This window comes from Miniopterus natalensis, chromosome 13 (assembly GCF_054644295.1).
Source record: "Miniopterus natalensis isolate mMinNat1 chromosome 13, mMinNat1.hap1, whole genome shotgun sequence".
Lineage (NCBI taxonomy): Eukaryota > Metazoa > Chordata > Mammalia > Chiroptera > Miniopteridae > Miniopterus > Miniopterus natalensis.
In genome coordinates, this window is record NC_142093.1 from 3,026,046 (window position 1) to 3,045,064 (window position 19,019).

Below are 19,019 nucleotides of genomic sequence, written 5' to 3' on the forward strand. Positions count from 1 at the left end.
ACTGGACTGGGGAGAGCGGAAGGAAAGGGGAGCACGCCCTCCCCTCTTTCCCCCTCCTGGAAACCAGCCAGAGCCACCTGGGAAAGGAGAACCTTTGGGAATCTCTGTGAAGACCTGAGGGCTTTTCAGGGGGAGATAAGAACACTGCAGACCAGCTTGTGCTCGTGGGTGTCCCTGCAACTACGGAATCTGAACTGCAAGGAAGGTCAAGGGCGCCGAGAATGGGAAACAGGAAAAGTGACAGATCCCGAGAGCATTACTTCCCGGGGAAGGGAGTGGTGGAGAAACAGAGGCATTGACACTTGTCCCCTCCTTTTTCTGTTTGTGTGCCTGGCTGTGGTTCTGGTCCGTAACTGGATTAACAGAAGACTGGAACCATGTCAGAGTTTTGGTTGATTTCTGCCCCTGGCGACAAGGAGAATTTGCAAGCTCTGGAAAGAATGAACACGGTGACGTCCAAGTCCAACCTGTCCTATAACACCAAGTTCGCCATCCCCGACTTCAAGGTACAGCTCCTGGGGAGGGGGAGGGAGGCGGCTGGGTGGAGGAGGTATTTTTGGGAAGCCCAGAAGGAAATCGGGGCCACGGCAGCGACGCTGACCATCAGCCTGGGGGTGGGACAGGGCAGTCAGTGGTCTGGGTGGGACTTCATGCCATAGCCCCGAATGAGTCGCGGGCACCTGTGGACTTAAGGCCACAGGATGGAACGAACTGGGGGAGAGGGTGTGGGGAGCAGTGTCTTCAAAAAGTGGGAGAGGCATCTTACCCACTTGAGTTCCTGTGAGGTGCTTTCAGATTCTTCCTGCTTCGCCTTCAACATCTACGGAGTCTGAGGACGCCGTTTAGATGTGCGGGCTTGGAGTTTCAGCCTTGACTGTGCTCTGGAGCCAGGGCCAGGGCGGGAAACCCAGGATCCCCTGGTCCTGTCGGAGAGGCAGGCAAGGGGGTTCAGGTGGCAGAAAGGGATTTGACAGTTGCAGGAGTGTCCACGGGCTCTTGCATTGGAGAACAAAGTTGGGTTGAAACAAACATGGCAGAGAAAGGCAGGCACAGTCTTCTCACTTCCAAGAGAGGGGACTGTCTGCAGTGCTTCCTAAGGTCGTAGGTTTCCAAGGGGAAGGGGCCCCTGAGAGTGCTGGAGGGACACGGCGCGCCCCGCAAGAGGTGGCTCTGCCAGCACCCCGCCACACACACCTTTTTGGAGCCTCAGCGTGCCTCTTGCCAGAAGAGCTGCACCGTTAGCTGCCATAGTCGGTGATGCTACTGCGTTTGCTAGCATGTGTCCAGCGGTTTGCTGGGGGTCAGGCCCTTTAAACTATCATCTCGAATCTTCGCCAGTCCCACATTCTAGATCAGCGCGGCCTGGGAAGGGGCCCCAGGCTCATAGAGCTGGTAAGTGGCAGCTCTGGGTTCTGAACCCAGATCTTGCCGACTTGTCACACCTGCCACTGTGTTTGTCCAGTGACAGATGCTGTGACGGTGAGTAAATTCAGCACCACCCACTCGTCCTTGACTCTGTGAGGCACTGCGCTAGACTGGAGGGAACAGAGAGAAAAAGACAGGACCCCTGCCCAAAGTTGCTTAAAATCAGGTTTCTTGAAAAGAGACAGCTTCGCTTACTAGGGAATTCAGGCTTCATAATTTCCTAGTTACTTTTTTTTTTAAAAAAAATGTTTTTCTTGATTTTAGAGAGAGAGGAAGGGAGAGAGGGAGAGAGAGATAGAAACATCAATGATGAGAGAGGAACATGGATCGGCTGCCTCCTGCAGGCCCCCGCCTGGGGATCCAGCCGGAAACCCAGCCATGTGCCCTGACTGGGAATGGAACCCACGACCCTTCCGTCCGCAAGCCAACGCGCTAACCGCTGAGCCATGCCTGCCAGGGCCCTAGTTACTCTTTAATGTCCGATTGGTGGTTGGTAATGTGACAACAGAGGTTTTCCTTCCGATTCTGCGGATAGACCTTTAAATACAATTTTGGACTCTAATGATTTCCACACTGAGGAGCACATTGCTGTGTTTGGAAAGGAAAGGACCTCCATGAATGGTGAGGTGGGAGGAAACAGCTGGCCCCTGCCCCAGCAAGGTCACTATTAATAACCTCAAAGAAAGACAGAGAAAGGGATGGGCTGGACTCTCTTGGAGAGGAAAATTTTTAGAAACGGTAATTTCCTTAATTTGCTTTCTAGTATGTCTCCTCCTCGGATGTGGGGATTAACCCATGACCAGCAGGCCACCATTCCGACAGGAAAAGCAGCCGCGGGCAGGCCCCGGCAGCACAGTCGCTTCTTCCTATGGCAGAAATATGACCATTTATCCTATGGGCAAAATATATATATATATTTTTTTAAATTTCCATATCCACTGATTTCCCTTAAGAGCTCTTCCCAGTTCCCAAGTTGGCTGTTGACCAAGGACAGCTAACTGAAGGTGGAAGGTAGAGAACCCCCTGCACTGGATGAAAAGACAGCCTCGCTTCCCTGCCACCAAACCTGAGCCTCTGACTTCTTTGTGATCTTTCTAGGTGGGGACCTTGGACTCCCTTGTTGGCCTCTCCGATGAGTTGGGGAAACTCGATACCTTTGCTGAAAGGTAAACTGTTTCTTATTTACTACATACAAGTGAGAGTGGGACATTGTTATCAGTCACATGGGGCTCTTGCTTTGGCCGAGCCCATACTCACCTAAACCAGGTTCTGGACGTCACAGGAAGCGCCCGGTAGGTCTGGGGAGGGGGCTGGGCCAACAGCAGGTGGCAGGGTCCACTGCAGGGTTTTGTTTGCTGGAGGCAGCCTTTTTTTTTAAATTTATTTTTTTAAGGTGGCTGCCTCTAACATGAAGAGAACCATGGCTTAAGGTGCTGACTCTTAGAGAGATAATGGGTGCAGTTTTCCCCCAAGGCCTTTCAAGTGTTTTGTTTGGGTTTGTTTTTGTAGTAACAGATGCACGTAGTAAAAAATTCAACAGTACAGTCGGAAAGCTATCCAGTGAGAACTGCTTTCCTCTGACCTGCTTTCCTCTCTCCTTCCCCCTCATTTCTCCTCTGTTAAGGCAACGTGGTTATAATTTTCTAGGCGAGCCTTCCAGAGACAGCCAGCACACGTACAAGTGCCTGTGAATATATTCTTAACAATAATTTCATACAAATAATAGCATGCCTTCTCCAACTCGCTTTGTTCACTTAATCACGTAATTAGAGATAGGCCAGTCCATAGGGCACGTTCTTTTTACTGGCTGCATTACCTTGAATAGGCATTGCCTTAATTTATTCGAATTTCCCTGTTGATGGACATTTACATTTCCTAGTCTTTTGCTTTACAAACGATCGATGATGACCGTTCTTGTCTGTGCTTCTCTGGGCACGTGTGGGAGTGAGATGCCCGAGAAACCTGGGTGGGACTATGTGCCTGAGAAATGGTACAGATCTGTCCGCATTACCCTCCGAGAAGCTGGTCCTACCAACACTCCCGCCAAACGTGTGTGAGGATATTTTAGAGCCTGAAAATCATTTGCTGTCTAAAAAAACCTTTGTAGACCTGGTACAAAATCATTGAAAATATGTATAAGTCACAGAAAAGCATGAAAAAGAAAATACAAACCACCCATAATTGTGCCGTCCAGAGATAACCATTACTATACTTGCAGTACACACACCCACTTTTCCTACATAAATATTATTTATGCGCGCATGTATTAATACCCACCGTAGGCATATCCACCTATTAATAGAGGGGGCATCATTTTATACACATTTGTAACTTGATTTTCATACCTTGTTCTTCGGGTCTCACCATTAACTATTCTACTGTAATATTACGCCACATGGATTTGCCATAATTTATTAGGTGGTTTTAGGGTAATAATCCCTTGTTTTGATGAAGATGAAAATCCATTCAACAAGGGATTTTTAAGAAACGCAGATGGGGTCCATGAGAAAATGGCTTTCAAGGGCCAGGCCACGCCCCTCCTGAATGACCCCGGGTGCGATGACTCGCCCTCGCTGCCTCCGGGGAGGGTCTCGGGTTTTCGGGGCCTGTGGACACGTGCTACTTGTTCTCGGCGGAACGCAGATGGGGCCGCTGCTGCCTTTTCTAATGCATTGTTGGGGGAACGTATACGTAGGAGTTCTAGGGGCCACACTTTGCGGGCGTCTCACCTTCAGAATTGGTGCCCTGGGCCAGGAATTTGGTCCTCTGGGTGCAGTTGCTGCTCTCGCACCCGTTGCCTAAGAATACAGACTCCTTTGTCACTCACCCTGGCCCCGCGCGGGTGTCCGGCTCACCACGTCACGGGGTCCTCGCCTCCGGGCCCCGCGTGGGTGTCGGGCTCACCACCTTACAGGGTCCTCGCCCCTGGGCCCCGCGTGGGTGTCGGGCTCACGACCTTACAGGGTCCTCGCCTCCGGGCCCCGCGTGGGTGTCCGGCTCACCACCTTACAGGGTCCTCGCCTCCGGGCCCCGCGCGGGTGTCGGGCTCACCACCTTACAGGGTCCTCGCCCCTGGGCCCCGCGTGGGTGTCGGGCTCACGACCTTACAGGGTCCTCGCCTCTGGGCCCCGCGTGGGTGTCGGGCTCACCACGTCACGGGGTCCTCGCCTCCGGGCCCCGCGTGGGTGTCGGGCTCACGACCTTACAGGGTCCTCGCCTCTGGGCCCCGCGTGGGTGTCGGGCTCACCACGTTACAGGGTCCTCGCCCCTGGGCCCCGCGTGGGTGTCGGGCTCACGACCTTACAGGGTCCTCGCCTCTGGGCCCCGCGTGGGTGTCAGGCTCACCACGTTACAGGGTCCTCACCTCCGAGATGCTCGCAGCTCCTGTCTTTGAGGAAGAAAACTAGGCTTTGGCTTCTTATCTGTAAAATGGGATAATAGCCAGCATCTGTGTGCCTCAGGGAAGGGCGAAGGGGAGTAAAATCGTGTTAAGTCGAGTGTTATCAAACCCCAGGACATGCCCTGTGACAGATTAACACCCAAGAAAAAGCCGTTTGATCCCTAACTACCAGGTGCCTTCTCGGGCTGCTCTGCACGGTGGGATGGGTCTGAGGACACCCGGGAAACCAGCCCACCGCCCTGGGCGGGGATCGCCTGCGGGTTTCTTGCCCCGACAGACCTCAGCGTGGGGACGTGCAGCAGGTGCGGCGGGGCTGGCTTAGCTGCGAACTGCTCGCAGGCCTGCTGCCGCTCCGCAGCGAGCTCTCCTTCTAGGCCTTTCTAGGCCCGTCGAGGCTACCAATTTCCTTCCCTGGTGCACGTCCTTGAACCTCTCTCCTGTTCACCAAAGCCCCCTCTAGCTCTAAAGCTCGGGGATCCCGGGTTATTCTTACTTCCATCTTTGTTTTGTTGTTGCTGTTGTTGGTTTCAGCAAGCGTTAGTGTTTTGTTCTTTGCCTGTTTGTTCCACAAGTTGCTTGTGATGGTGGGATGGCACTTGTTTAAGAAATAATATGAATGGAGGGGATAGCCCAGCCCGGCGTGGCTCAGCAGTTGAGCATCGACCCAGGATCCAGGAGATTGCAGTTTGATTCTCGGTCAGGGCACATGCCCGGGTTTTGGGCTCGATCCCCAGCATGGGGTGTGCAGGAGGCAGCCGATCAATGACTCTCTCTCATCATTGATGTTTCTCTCTGTCTCTCTCCCTCTCCCTTTCTCTCTCTGAAATCAATAATGATATATTTTTTAAAAATAGAGGGGATAAATGGTGATGGGAAAAATAAAATATAAAGAAAAAAATAAAGAAATAGTATGAAAATGTGTGAACAAGCAAAGTTGAGGCGATACTTGTGAAACAGATAGGACTTTTATGAATTAAAGTGGGGTTTTTGTTTGTTTGTTTGTTTTCCAAAAAACAGGCTAGTTGTGGTAAGCATGAAAATCACTGTGCTTTGTTTTACTTGTGGGTATATATTCCCAAGAGCCTTCCTGTCGGGGAAGAGAAAATGCTGTGGCCTGAGACCCCACAATTATTGCTGGCATGTGTCCAGTCCAGCGAGCAGGTGCCTTGTCTTCAGGGTTAATCCTGGAGCTTGGGGTAGGATCATGGGATCCATGGAATCTGGCTTCAGGCCTTTGAAATGCCTGATCCGGTTTTCTGAAAAGCACTCCAGTGTTATTAGATAAATAAATGCTCGCCACCCGGCAGCCTGAACCCGCCAGTGCTGCTTCTGGCCGGGAGCACAGAGGAGGGACAGTTTTCAAGGCGTATTGTTTCCACATCCTTTTATTATTTATTTACTCGGGGCGCCGGAGTGTTTTTCCATGTGGCCGGGAGGCGGGGTTTGCTTACTGGATGGAGCTTCCCCTTTATTTCTGATTTACTGCCCCATTCTGCCTTTGTCCGCTTAGTATTGAGACTGTAATTCATGAACATTTGAGAAACCAAACAGTTTTGTCTTTTAAAAAGCTACCCCGGCCCCCCCCCCTTTTTTTTTTTTCAATGTTTGAGTCCCTCACAGTATCTTAGCCCGTTTTGTCGAGCTGGTTGAAATATTACGTTTCCCAGACACTTGGCGTTCGGACATACCTGGTGGGCTTCTGTGGCACCTTGTGACTGTCACCAGCACTGTGACTGTCACCAGCACTGGGGCACATTTCCTGGATGGTGGAGTAGCAGGTGACTTTTCTTCACCCATGTGGTTCCATGCAGGTGACAGAGGGTCGGCTGACCAGAGAGTGGACGTCGGCCTAGGGGTGCAGACCTCAGGGGGTTCGTGCTCCTAAGGGGCAACCTAGAGAGAAGCAAAGTGGAAGTTAAAAAATTGCCCAAACTTCTCTTCTCCGTCACTGCAAGAATATCAGATGGAGACTGTCTGCGTGACATTTCTTCGATGCTTCTGTCTGCTGCATGGTTTCTAGGTCCTCAGAGCTGCCTGGCAGTTAGTCCTACTGCATGCATTCTCTATTCTTCCACTCTCTCCAAAGCCTGTTCCAGACCTTCCCTACGCCCTGTTCACCCCCATTCTCATCTGCTCCCCCTGCTTCGCTCCCCCAGACTTTCCCGCTTCAGATCTTCTGATTTACCCTCTTCTGTGACACCCTGGAGCACCCGCTCTTCCCAGCCCTCGCCAGCGTGGACTTGAACAGCCTCTGTGGGATTGTCTGATTAATATCTGTTTTCCCAGCCAGACTCTAAGTCCCACAACGCCAGTCATTGGCACAGTTACATCCCCAGAATGTAGAACACCGTAGACTCCCAGCCACCAGCAGAATAAGCAGTTAGAAGAAAGATCCCTGGAATAGGAGAGCTGCACAGGCCTTTGGGGATCCCGTCTAACCCCTTCATGTTCCAAATGAGGGGAGAGGCTCCTAGAAAGAGCTGGGTGGGCTGCTGGCCACCGGGGAATAGGCCCTTGACCCAGATCCCCCGACTTACCCATTAATGCCCGTCTCTGCCTCTGGCTGGTTGAGGGGTTTTGGTGGTGTCCCTCATTTCTAATTCTATTGCTTTGTTGTTGGGGAATGAAGTAAGTGCCGACGATATTTTTTCCATTGATTTTTTTTAGAAAGAGTGGAAGGGAGAGAGAGAGACAGAGGGAGAAACATCAGTGTGAGAGAGACACATCAATTGACTGCCTCCCGCACGCGCCCCGACTGGGGGCTGGGGATCAAACCTGCAACCCTTCAGGGCTCAGGCTGACGCTCTAACCACTGAGCCCACGGGTCAGGGCAGTAAGTGCTGTTTCCGCCTGGGGAACGTGAGGTTTCCTTTGTGGCCTGGTAGAGCGCTGGGTTTCCCACGTGTTCCGTGGTACCCGGGCCGGTGTCTTCTCCCGGCTTCACGGTGTGTTGCTAGGCCTGCCGGAGTGGCCCGGTCAACCACCTTCCGTCCGCTGCGCCCCTGTGTGTATACTTGGTGCCCTTTGCTGTCGCTCCTGCTGTGCCACGCTCCGGGCGGTTCCGTGTTGCCACGCGGTGCTCTCGGCGCCTCTCTTGCTGTGTTCTGTCTTGACCTCCATGCCCTCCCTCGGTGGCTGTCACATCCGTGTCGGTAACCGCTGTTCGTTGTTTGCACCTGGCGTGCCGGGCACTGTCTCTCCGGCGCCTCCTGACACCTGACCACAGCCCTGCGCGTGGCTGTGTGTTCCACCCTGTAGATGGGAACACGCACGTCCACAGGCTTGAGGCCCGTGGCTGGGCAAGGTCGCACAGCTGGTGTGAGTCCGGCCTTCGCCCTCCACCTGCTTCTCCCCTGCCCTTGGTCACAGGCCCTTGGCTCCTGGCCCTTAGCTGCTCCCAGCCCCCCCTTCACCCCCTCCTCCAGGCGCTGCTGGGACGGCCTCCGCTCTGCCTTAGGGGACCGGTCGCTGACAGGCCGCCTCCCCCACTCCCCTCCCCGTAACTCCCAGGCGCTCTCACCAAACCAGAAGTCGGGGAGGAAGGAATGCCGGCTGGCCAGGGAAGGGACAGCCCGAGGCGACGTTGTGAAACGCGCAGAGCCATTCCTCGGAGATTAAGTTTCACATGCGGCATGTCCGGCTTAGACTGTGGCCAGCTCCTGGTACCCGTGGCTCCTCCGTGCCAGCTCTCCGTGCCTTCGGGAGGCTGCAGCCGCACGGACTGCCCTTCTTTTCACAAGGGCAACTTTCGGTGGCCCTTCTTTGCGGGGCTTCATGTCCTAAACCAGTCCCCTTCTCAACAGACAGCTCACCTGGACACGTTCTCCCCGTAGGCGGCCTTTTCAAGGCTCCCTGGCCCCGCACCTGGTGCTCCAGCAAACAGTCGGGCACCTTCTTCCTGACCGTCCACGTGAGACTCCAGGGGGGACCGAGCCCTGTGGGCGCCCCCTCCAAACCTGTCCCAAACCTGCCCGCTTCTCAGCCCCGCCTCCCCCCGCACCAGCTTCGTCTCCTTCCTGTATTTTTACACCAAACTCCTAACCCATCTCCTGATTTTTCTCTTCCTTACTCTCCACGCAGCAGCCAAAGTTCTTTTTTAAAAATAAAAAGCCATCACATGACTTTCTTGCTAGAACCTCTCCCGTGGCTTTTCAGTGCCCTCGATATAAAGTCTGTGCCCTTGACCCTGGCTCTGGATCCCTCAGTGGTCGGGCCCCAGGTGTCCTCCTTGACGGCCACTGGCCCGCTCACTTCCCAGCCCCGGGCTCCATCCGGTCCTGTGTTGCGTGCACCCCTCCGGCCTGAAAACCCCACCTCCCACCCCACCCTGCAGGCAGGCTCCTTGTCACCCAATCTCAGTCTTAATGGCACCTCCTTCAGAGCCTTCTCCAGACCAGCAGCCTGGTCCCTCTAGGGCGCCCTGTTTTGATTCTCTGTGTTCCACCTGCCACAATTTTGTATTTTCCTAGTTTGTTTTTGTCTGCCTGTCGTAAAGCATAAGCCGTAGGAACACAGGGACCGTATTTCCATGCCCAGCTCCTAGAACGGGCCCCCCGGCTCACTCGGGTGCTGAAGAAATATTCGCTGAGCACATGCCCACCCCCTGCTCCTGGGGAACTTGAGAAGCAGAAGAGGGACACTGACTGTGAAGGTCTGGGGAGGGGTCGGCGAGGCTCATTGTCAGTGGGGCGGGTGGAGTGAGACTTTGAGGCACCCTGCTGTTACTAATCCTAACACATTTTGGGAAGCTGATCCCAAAGCCAGGGATTCTAAATGTGCATGAAGTCTCTTTTCTTTCTGAACAGGTAGCCTGTTCACTCCCATCAAAGATCAGAACAAGACAAAAAGCTGTCCAACGAAAACAGTCTCCCACCCAACCCTCCTGGGCCCCGCGTAGCAAACGGCTTTTATGAGCTGCTTGGATATGTATCTGGCGCTTCTTTATGCAAACACAAGACAATCCCAGTGGATATTTGTATTTTCCCCCTTTTACAGACAAAGTAGTAACCACTGCGCTCCTGGACATCTTGCTGCTTTTTCATTTAACAGTATAGCCTGGGAGACGTCTCCCGTTGGCACGCAGCGGGCTTCCGGCTGCGAAGCGTTCCACGGGGGGAGTGCCTCGTGCGCGAAGCGGCCCGGGGATAGACGCTTGGCTTTCTGGCTTTCATGGGGCAGAGGCCTGCTACCGAGCCCGCTGCAGCGTGTAATCTTGCGCCTGCGTTGTGTCAGCAGGGGTGTCTGCGGGGTGAATTCTCAGAACCGAATTGCCGGGTGCAGGGCTCATGCATCTTTGTAACGTTGACAGATGAATGTCCCAGATTTCTCTGGGCTGAAACCATTTCCCATTTCCTCCAGCCATGAAGGAGAGTCCCCCTTCCCTATAACCTTCTAATGAAGTGTGTTGTTCAGTTTGGGGGGGTTTTATGAACCCAATAGGTAAGAAATGATACCTCAGTGTAGTGTAGGCTTTTAAAAATGCCTTTATTTAAATATAAATAACATGCAATAAAAGGCAAATTTTAAAGTGTACACTTGGATGAGTTTTGACATGGGGCAAAAGTAGGTTTACAGTTGTTTGTATGGAAAATAATACAATAATTAATAAATAATAAAACCACAATAAACTGTGTTTCCCTTACTCACAACTGTAAACCTACTTTTCCCCACTGTGTATACACATAAACCATCACCACGGGCGAGAGAATCAACACACCCATCACCCCTAACAGTTATTTCCCTGTGCACCTTTGTGATGAGTTTCTTCCTGCACCTTACCTAACAGATTGACTTTCTGTCACTAAGATTGTGTGCGTTTTTAGAATTCTTATATAAATGGAAGGGCATCATGTATGTGCTTGTTTTTTGGTCTTTTTCCCTCATTCTGCATCATTATTTGAGATTTATCCATGTCGTAGTGTGTTTATGAAGTCTTTTTTACTGCTGCATAGTATTCCATTTGGGGCTGAGCCACAGTTTTTTATCCAGTCACCTACAGGGGGACATTTACCTGGCTCGTAGTTTGGGGCTGTGAAGAATAAAGCTGTTACAGACATTCATGCGCAATCTTTGTACTGACAGTGAGGGTCCTGGGTACCTTAAGTGTCAGTCCACACATCCGCTTGCACCCTCCAATCTTTGCGTGGCCTCCTGGTGCTCTGGGGTCGACGTTCTGGCCTCTGCCCATTCATCCCCGCGGCCGGCTGCCAGCTACACAGCACTGGGCCGCCTTCACCTTGTGTACCCAGGGGCCGGCTCATGTGAGCGGGGCCCCTGGCCCCTGCAGTTGGGCACGGTGACGCCGCTGCTTGGTGGGTTGCCTTGCTGGCCAGCTGGCCAGGACTTAAGCGAGTGTGTGCTGCTCTTTTCCTTTCAAATCTGGATGTGTAGGGGAATGCCCAGTTATTCCCAAAAGTCTGCAGGACCCTAGAGCTCTTAAGCAGTACTTAGGAACAAGGAGCCTGCCCCGCCTGTGTCCCCTCTGGGGGCACATTTTCTCCAAGGGCGCACTGGCTTTTAAAGAGAACCAAGAATGACCGTGCCACGATGTGGGTGAATCAAGCTGTAAAATACCAACTTGGCCAACGCGAGTTCTGTTTTGCATGACAAGGGTAATTTTGCAGGGTAGCTCCCCATATAGTATGCAGAGGGGGACCCCTCTAAAGGGAGGAATGTCAGCTATTATTGCAAGGCCAGAGTCTCTGTGGCCAGCGTTGCTCTCCGGTCACATTTTCCTGATGACTTGGCTGCAAGGCACGTTGATTTCATTGTCCGTTGGCCCAGACAAGCCAGAGACAAAGGATCAGGGTGAGCTGTCCGGGGCTCCCTGAGTCGCCAGCCGTGTGGATGCTTCTGGGCCTCGTGTGGTCTCGGGGTTCCTGTGTGGCTGCAGAGGGAGGCTGGGCCTGTTGTGGCCCCTCCATGGAGATGGGGGACAGTTGGCACTGTGGGGCACTCTGGGCATGCTTGGGGTTTTGGTTATCCAGAGGGGGACACCTTAGCCCTGGTGTGCGGAGGGCTGGTTTATTCCAGTAGTTACTCTTTTTTTTTTTAAAGTGATTTCAGAGAGAGGAAGGGAGAGGGAGAGAGAGAGAAAAACATCAATGATGCGAATCATTGATCAGCTGCCTCCTGCACACCCCCTATTGGGTATGAAGCCCGCAGCCTGGGCATGTGCCCTGACCGGGAATTGAACCGCAACCTCCTGGTTCACAGGTCGACACTCAACCACTGAGCCACGCTGGCTGGGCTCCATTAGTGACTCTTTAGCAGCTTATCCTACACGCCTTCCCGCACAAGTGGGCAAAACACGGGTATCCGTGCAGCCCCGTCGAGGTAGGAACGGTGTGATGTGCGGCACCGGGCGGAACGAGGGGGCTGCGCTCTGCCAGGAGCAGTGTCCCCAGTAAACCGCGGAGTGAGCAAAGGAAACGCGAAACTGCGCCCAGACTGTTGGGTTCCTCCCAGCGAGGACGTTCTGGCTCAGCGACACCGCGACTCGCGCTGACTGTAGTTAATGATCACAGAGAAGCCGGGGCTGTTCGTTCACGTGCAGCGAGGGATTTTTCCGGCAGTTAAGCTTCACTGGACCGTGCTATTCTGAGACGTCCCGGGGTGGTGGACGTGCCTGAGGGCAGCAGTTAGAAACTTCACAGAGACTAGAATTGGGAGCAGCAGAGCGATCAGCAAAGGATGGTTCTGCCTCTAGATCGGTTCGGGAGGAAGCCCGCACGCTCCTCTGTGGGCTGCGGAGCGTCCGAGTTCATTTATTCACTCAACGGACGTTTGCCGAGCAGCGGTTGTGTCCCAGGCGCTGAGTTACTAACACCTCCGTGTAAACGGATCATCGGTCAGAGTATTACGGAGGACGTGGTGATAAGAGACAGCGCCTCGCACGCGTCGTCACCGTGACACTGCAAAAGGGAACCGCTGACAGCATTTTGGTGGGAGCGCCCCGAGAGCGGGACTGTGTTCTGTTCGTAGCGCGATGAACAGTGCTTGGCACAAAGCTGCTTGATCGATGGCATTTGCCGAAAGGATTAGTGAGTGAACGAACGAACTTGTCGGCTCGGTCCTAAGGGTAACGGAAGGCACGCTCACTAGGGGCATTCAAGGAGGATTTGTTTATAAAGGGACGTGCAGCTGTGGGGCTGTGGGAGGAGCGATGCGGGAACCCAGGCCGATGCAGAGGCCCTGCCACACAGCCAGGCTGCAGGGGAAGAGAGGAAAGAGGCTGCTGGAACGGGGGGGAACCAGACTCCAACCCCCCCATCTCCTGTCTAATCTACCCGTGGACCAGAGGGTGCAGAGCCCGGATGCAATCCTCCAGGCCACAGAGGGCACATCTGAAGATGCCAGTCTCCCAGGGCCTGGCACTTAGCATGCATTGCACCAAGTTCCACAGGTAACCCTGTGAGGTGAGCAGCGTCACGCCCATTTTATAGCCGGGGAAACAGAATGAGGTGAATTAGGGAACTCGCTCACGTTACAGTTAGTAAGGTGCAGAACTGCTGTTCTAAGAAATGCCAGCACATCGGTGGAGACCTACTCCCAGGATGGGCCATCGTGACTGGAAAGACAGCAGTGTGGCTGTCTCCAGAGTCTACCAGGGGACTGGATGGTTGGGGGGACAACTGACTTCTCTGGGCCTCAGTCTTCCCATCTGGAAAATGGGGTCATAGCCATCTTCGAGGAGTTTTGCACGGATTGAATGAGATCATGACTATGGCACGTTTGGCACTTTGGGGACTCCACTGAGTGGTAGGTAGGTGTTAGCAAGAGAAAACCTCAATCGCATGTGCCGTAGAAGGGTTCAGTGTTTGGAAATATGCCAATATAGTAAACAAGCGGCTTCTCTCCCTCCCTCTGTTCCTCTTCCCCGGGGCCTCCCAGTGCCCTCCCTGCCTGGCCCCGGCCTCCACGCTCTGTGCGGCCAGCATGGCCCGTGCCTGCGTCAGCAGAAGACCGTGTTCTCCATTTGGAAATCAGTGACCTGGTCCGGCTCCCTGCAGACACCACCTCCCTCTCGGAGCCTGGAGAACCTGGAGAGTGGGCCTAATGCTTTCAGACTTTGATCCTGGTTTGGCATGTTTTCCAACTGAAGTTCTGATTGATCAGCTTCTAGGAGCAGACACTCCCTGCTACTACACACTCGGTGCCCGATCAGTTATATTAATATTTATCATCATCCTGCAGAATGGGCCTAACCCACATTTTACACGTAAGAGAACTGAGGCCCAAAGAGATTAAATAAATTTGGCCCAGATCATACGCTTGGTAGCTGGCAGAGCCGTGCAAAGCTGAGTCCTCCTGCCTCCAAATACTTTCCGAAGCCCTGAAGATGCTTTCTGGAGACTTAAAAAGTTTTAATTTTCTAATTATAGAAGGGATGCCAGATTAGCATAGAAAATAGCTAAGACAGGAGGAACATTTCTGCATAGCTGCACCCACACTTCCTGTATTAGCTTGAGTCTTGTTTGGTTTCCACGCCACGTGATCACATGCCTCGCTCCACGATAGCAGGAATTCCTCGTGAACCCCGTTTCCCGCGGCTGCCCGATATCCCTCCACGGCGTGCACCGTCCTCCCTCACACAATCCCCCATTGTGGAGGCTGCCTGGTTTCCGTTCCTCGCCGTCAGCTACTCTGCTGTGAAGAACACCTTTCTATTCAGAAAGCCTTTTCTGTTTGTCCGGTTTCCTTAAGTCAGTTTCCCAGAAGTGGAAAGACTGGTTCAAAGGCCACTAGCGTGTGCAGCCTCCTGCCTGTTGCCAAACGATTCCTCCAAAGGGCGGCACCCGCTCTGTCTCCCACCACCAGAGCCCGAGAGGATCCCCCGGGCACTTCCCCGCTCTGACCCGCCTTTTGCTCTGTCCCCACAGCCTCATAAAGCGAATGGCCCAGAGCGTGGTGGAGGTCATGGAGGACGCCAAGGGTAAGGTCCAGGAGAACCTGCTGGCCAACGGAGGTAGGTCACCCCTGGTTGTCACTGCAGCGCTTTCCCGGCTTGTGCTGGCCCATCGGCAGCCCAGGTGTGGCCACGCAGTAGAGACCCAAACGATACGGCCCACCCCCACCCCAACCCCCGCGACAGACACTGCACTCAACAGCCCCTTTGCCAGTTTACCGTCCCCTGTCCCGTTTTCCCCTGTAGCTAAAACCCTCTATGAAATTTGAAGAGGAAGCGAGTTCAGCGGGGCCCGGTGGTGGTTTGGCCCTTCCCACCTTCTCCATCAGCCTCCGCTCTCTCCGGCCTGGAAAGCTCCATCCTGTGCCCCTTCCCGCAACCGATTTACCCCTTTCCCCGAAACAGGCTGCAGGCGCCTCCAAGTGCTGAGCAATTTGAATTCCTCAAACCAAAATCTCAGCTTGTGCCCAGTAAAGAGAGAGTCAGACCAAAAATGTTCTAGTCCATTAATTGCGCCCCTAGAATTGGAGTGCACTCGGGACTTTGGAAACTTTAGAATTCAGTGCTTAAATAGCCGTAGAGCTGATTAAACCCGACTCTGTGCAGGAATCTGTTCCGAAAAGGAGTGGATAGATGCTGTATTTAACATCGATGTCGTTGGTTACACAGAAATTCATAGTTTTCCCTCCTGTCAACCTTATAAAGCTTTTTATTTGCTTGTTTCAATTGACAAATGGAAACGTCCACCCTCCCCGACCGACCTTGGCTTTGCGCTCGAATGCAGTTGAATAATGAATGACTCCTTTTCCGTTGCAGGTCTGAAGGAAAAGATGAAATGTTTAAAGAGTAGGTTGTGCGTGGTTTGCGTGTGTTTGGTGTGCTGCCTGCATGCCCCTGAGGGGGAGAGTGGGGTCTCAGTCTGGTTGTAGGGGAACGGTGACCAGGTACGACGGTTTCCCGGGTGACAGCCTCGCTCTTGGTCACTGTACCCACACGACCCAGATAGCAACTGTCTCGTTCCCTCCCGCTTCCTCGGGTCTCCCCGGCCACCCCAGCAGCTCTGCCTGCCTCCTGCAGCGGGGGTGCTCTGACTCCGGGGTCCCAGGTGGACTTCGGCACCTTGGCCTTGCCGCCCGCTTCCTGCCTTGGTGGCTGTCCTCGGTGTCCTCCCGCCTGCTCTCGGAGGCTGGCTGTTGTGTGCCCTCCAGCATCTTAAATGCCAGGCTTAGCTCTGCGCGGCCTCGATGGGCAAGGAGCCCGCTTCTCGAACCTCCTGGGGAAGTCCCTGTGCCCAAACAGGCCGTTCCTGGCTTCCGCAATTGAAGGAGCCATTTGCTTTGGGATTTCTCCCACCTGCTCAAACCAGTGGAACTAATGCCAGCAAATCCTTTTAGGACCAATACAGATCCGTACAAATTGGAAGTTACCAAAATGCCTTCCCAAATGCAACCTGTTGTCACACTGAGATTTCTTGCCGATGTAATAAAAAGATTATTTTGTTAAAAAGATCAGCCGATCTTGCCCTGGCCGGTTTGGCTCAGTGGTTAGAGTGTCGGCCCTCAGACTGAAGGATCCTGGGTTCGATTCCGTCCAAGGGCACGTACCTCGGTTGTGGGCTCTATCCCTGGCCCTGGTTGGGGCACATGCAGGAGGCAACCAATCAGCGTGTCTTTCTCACATCAGTGTAAGGCTCTGAAAAGGGCTGCAGCCAAGTGACCTTTCCACATTTGATTCGGCTCAGGCTTTCCTGATACTCTTTGGGTGGGGAATCTTTTTCTTCTACAGACCACGGGTGACTGACGGGACTCCCAGGAGGAACTCAGTATAGCCCAGAAGGTGGGGTTTTAATCCAGTCTCCTCCTGAGCACACCCTGGAATTCAGGTTGGGTGTGGGGCCAGCATTGCCAGCCAAGGAGTTGTCAGACCTGGTCCTGCCACGTAATGTACTTTGTGGCCTTGGCAGGTCACCTTGAGTCTTGGTTTTCTCACCTGTGAATGACTCGTTCCTGTGAAGGCTTTTAGCTTTGCCTGGGCATCTTCTGCTTTTGTTTGCTCTTGCCCTGAGCTCTCTTCAGGCGTGGACGGGCACAGATGCGCTGGATTTCCACAGAAGCTGAGCAAGCGCACGGTGTCGGCCCTGGGCCCTAGGATGTGCACAGACATCATCCACAGCGGATGGTCCCTCTGGCTGGCGGCTGCAGCCCGAGGGGTCACCGGTCCTCGTCCCGTTGTCTGCAGGGCAGGCCTTGCTCTGGTTCTCAGAGCCGTGGCCTGGCTCATGGTCTGACCTCCGGGGCCATCAGTCCAGGCCCCGCGTGGCTCCCAGGAGACCAGGCTTCGCCAACCTCAGTCAGGGGAGGGAGGGGAGGCTGGCTCTTCCCTGAGCGGGCAGAGAGGCGGCCACAGTCCTGGATGCGCTGGAAAGCCGAAGGAGGACTGTCCCCAGACCCTGTTCTCTCTGCGAGGACAGGGCGCAGCCGCCCCCTTGGATGAGTGAGCTGGGGCAGTGGTTGGTGTCTGCAGCTGGAGCCGGTGCCCCGGACGTGGGGGCGGGGAGGAGGGGAGCAGGAGGGCACCGTTGCAGACTAGAGGCTTCTGCAGGGAGGCCTGCACGTCCCCTCATCCAGCCTCGCCTGCTGCCCTCGGCAGACACGCCTGCCTGCTGCTAGGTACCGCGCACGGTGCCGACTGCTGGGCATCCAGAGACGGCTGCCCTCAGAGCTGCCGGCCCGGGGCAGACGCCCAGCGCCACCCCTGCTGGGATGAGCTGGAGCCCAGGGCTTGGGAGCCAGCACGGGGGTGGGCTGAGCCGTAAAGGGTTATGGTCCTAGTGGAGACGGGGGACCCCTCCTCTGGTCTGACTGCCACGGCGACCTTGCTTTGTGAACAAGCGTGGAGACGAGAGGCTGGTCTGAAATGCATCTCTAAGCAACCCAGACAGTGAGAGTTAGAACAACACCCGGGGTCACTGGGAGATTCGTGAACGGGGCCCTTGCTCTGTGCCGGGCACTGTGACAGGCTCTGGAGACACAGGGACAGTAATGTGTCCTCAGGGATTCCCACAGAGCAGGAGAATCCGGGGCGTCCAGGCAGCGTCCTCGGTGTCGTGGGACAGGCCTCAGGAGGGACGGTCGGCGGGCTTTCCGAGGCGCTGGTCTCCGTCCTGATGGCGAAGGACCAGAGAAGTCGTGCGGGAGAGCGGGAGGGGTCGAGGGTGGCTGGGCCTCGGTGGTGGCGTGTGGACCAGGTGCAGGAGGTGGCAGAGAGGGGAGGGGAAGGCAGAGGGACTCCAAAGCACACACCTGTCCGGCACCTTCTGTCCGGGGCTTCCTGTCCCCTGGCCCGTGGGGTGGGCGACGGTCCCCGCCTCAGTGTGACTGGCATGGGGTGCTTGTAGGGCTCGGTGAGTGGGATCAGGGACTCTGGTGCCACCAGAGGAGCCCTTCACGACCTTTCGGTTCCTCCTTACCTTTGACCACACCCCATGTTATTATCTAGACATTGATTCAGTTCCTCCCTGGGTCCTTCCTATAAGGTCACTTCCCCGCCGTAGTGTCGCAATACCCAGATCCACACTAATACCCAACTAATACCCACATCCGCCCTAATCTGCTCCGGCTGCCGTAACAAAATGCTGCAGACCCGGGGCTTAAAGGCCAGACATTTAACTCTCAGTTCTGGGGGCCGGATCAGGTCAAGGTGCCGGCGGGTGTGGCTCCTGGTGAGAACCCGCTCCCTCCGCTGTGTCTGCACCTGGGCCGTTCCGGGGGCGAGCCCACGGGTGTCTCTAATGATAAGGACATTTTATATAAAAACGAAGGACACACACTAGAAAATGCACATCCCCACCAGATACTAAAAACCGCACTCACCAGTTCCAGCACTTTGCTGATGTTTGAAGTGCCCTCTTTAAACAGACGCAGGGAATTGAAATCATCTGTCCAGGGCTGGGACACAGGAGGCGGGAAGGCAGCTTGTGCGAGCAGGTGGCACCCAGGACGGCTGCGTGTCTTCGGGGGCTGACTGGTGCTCTCTGGCCTTCAGGGTACCTGGAATAGGAAAGATAACCCAGCAGGGGCGTGTGGCCCAAGCAACTGGGAAAGGCAGGGAATCAGCCTGGTGCCCTCAGAAATCTCCCCTGGCCTTGCTCCCGTCTCCTGGCAAAGCGAACGTCCTGGACGCAGGGCTCTGGGGCAGCCGCCTGGCCTGGAGGCCGGGACACAGGGCGCACCGTAACAGTGTCCTTGCGGCTGGTGCTGTGTTTCACGGAGGGTTTGGGGCGCTGCC

At 54.6% G+C, this 19,019-nt stretch overlaps 1 protein-coding gene across 3 annotated transcripts in view; it reads left to right on the top strand.

Annotated features, from left to right (window-relative positions):
- The first annotated feature begins 377 nt into the window (after positions 1-377).
- Positions 378-19,019, top strand: part of ATP6V1C2 (ATPase H+ transporting V1 subunit C2) — a 32,005-nt gene continuing 13,363 nt past the window's right edge. For 2 of the 3 annotated variants that reach the window (XM_087823344.1, XM_016221100.2), the window contains exons 1-3: positions 378-506; positions 2,524-2,591; positions 14,707-14,792. In XM_087823344.1, coding sequence (XP_087679470.1) covers positions 378-506; positions 2,524-2,591; positions 14,707-14,792 — 283 coding nt within the window. Of the gene's footprint in view, positions 507-2,523; positions 2,592-14,706; positions 14,793-15,548; positions 15,579-19,019 lie in introns of all 3 variants that reach the window. The other variant, XM_087823343.1, reaches the window with a different exon arrangement.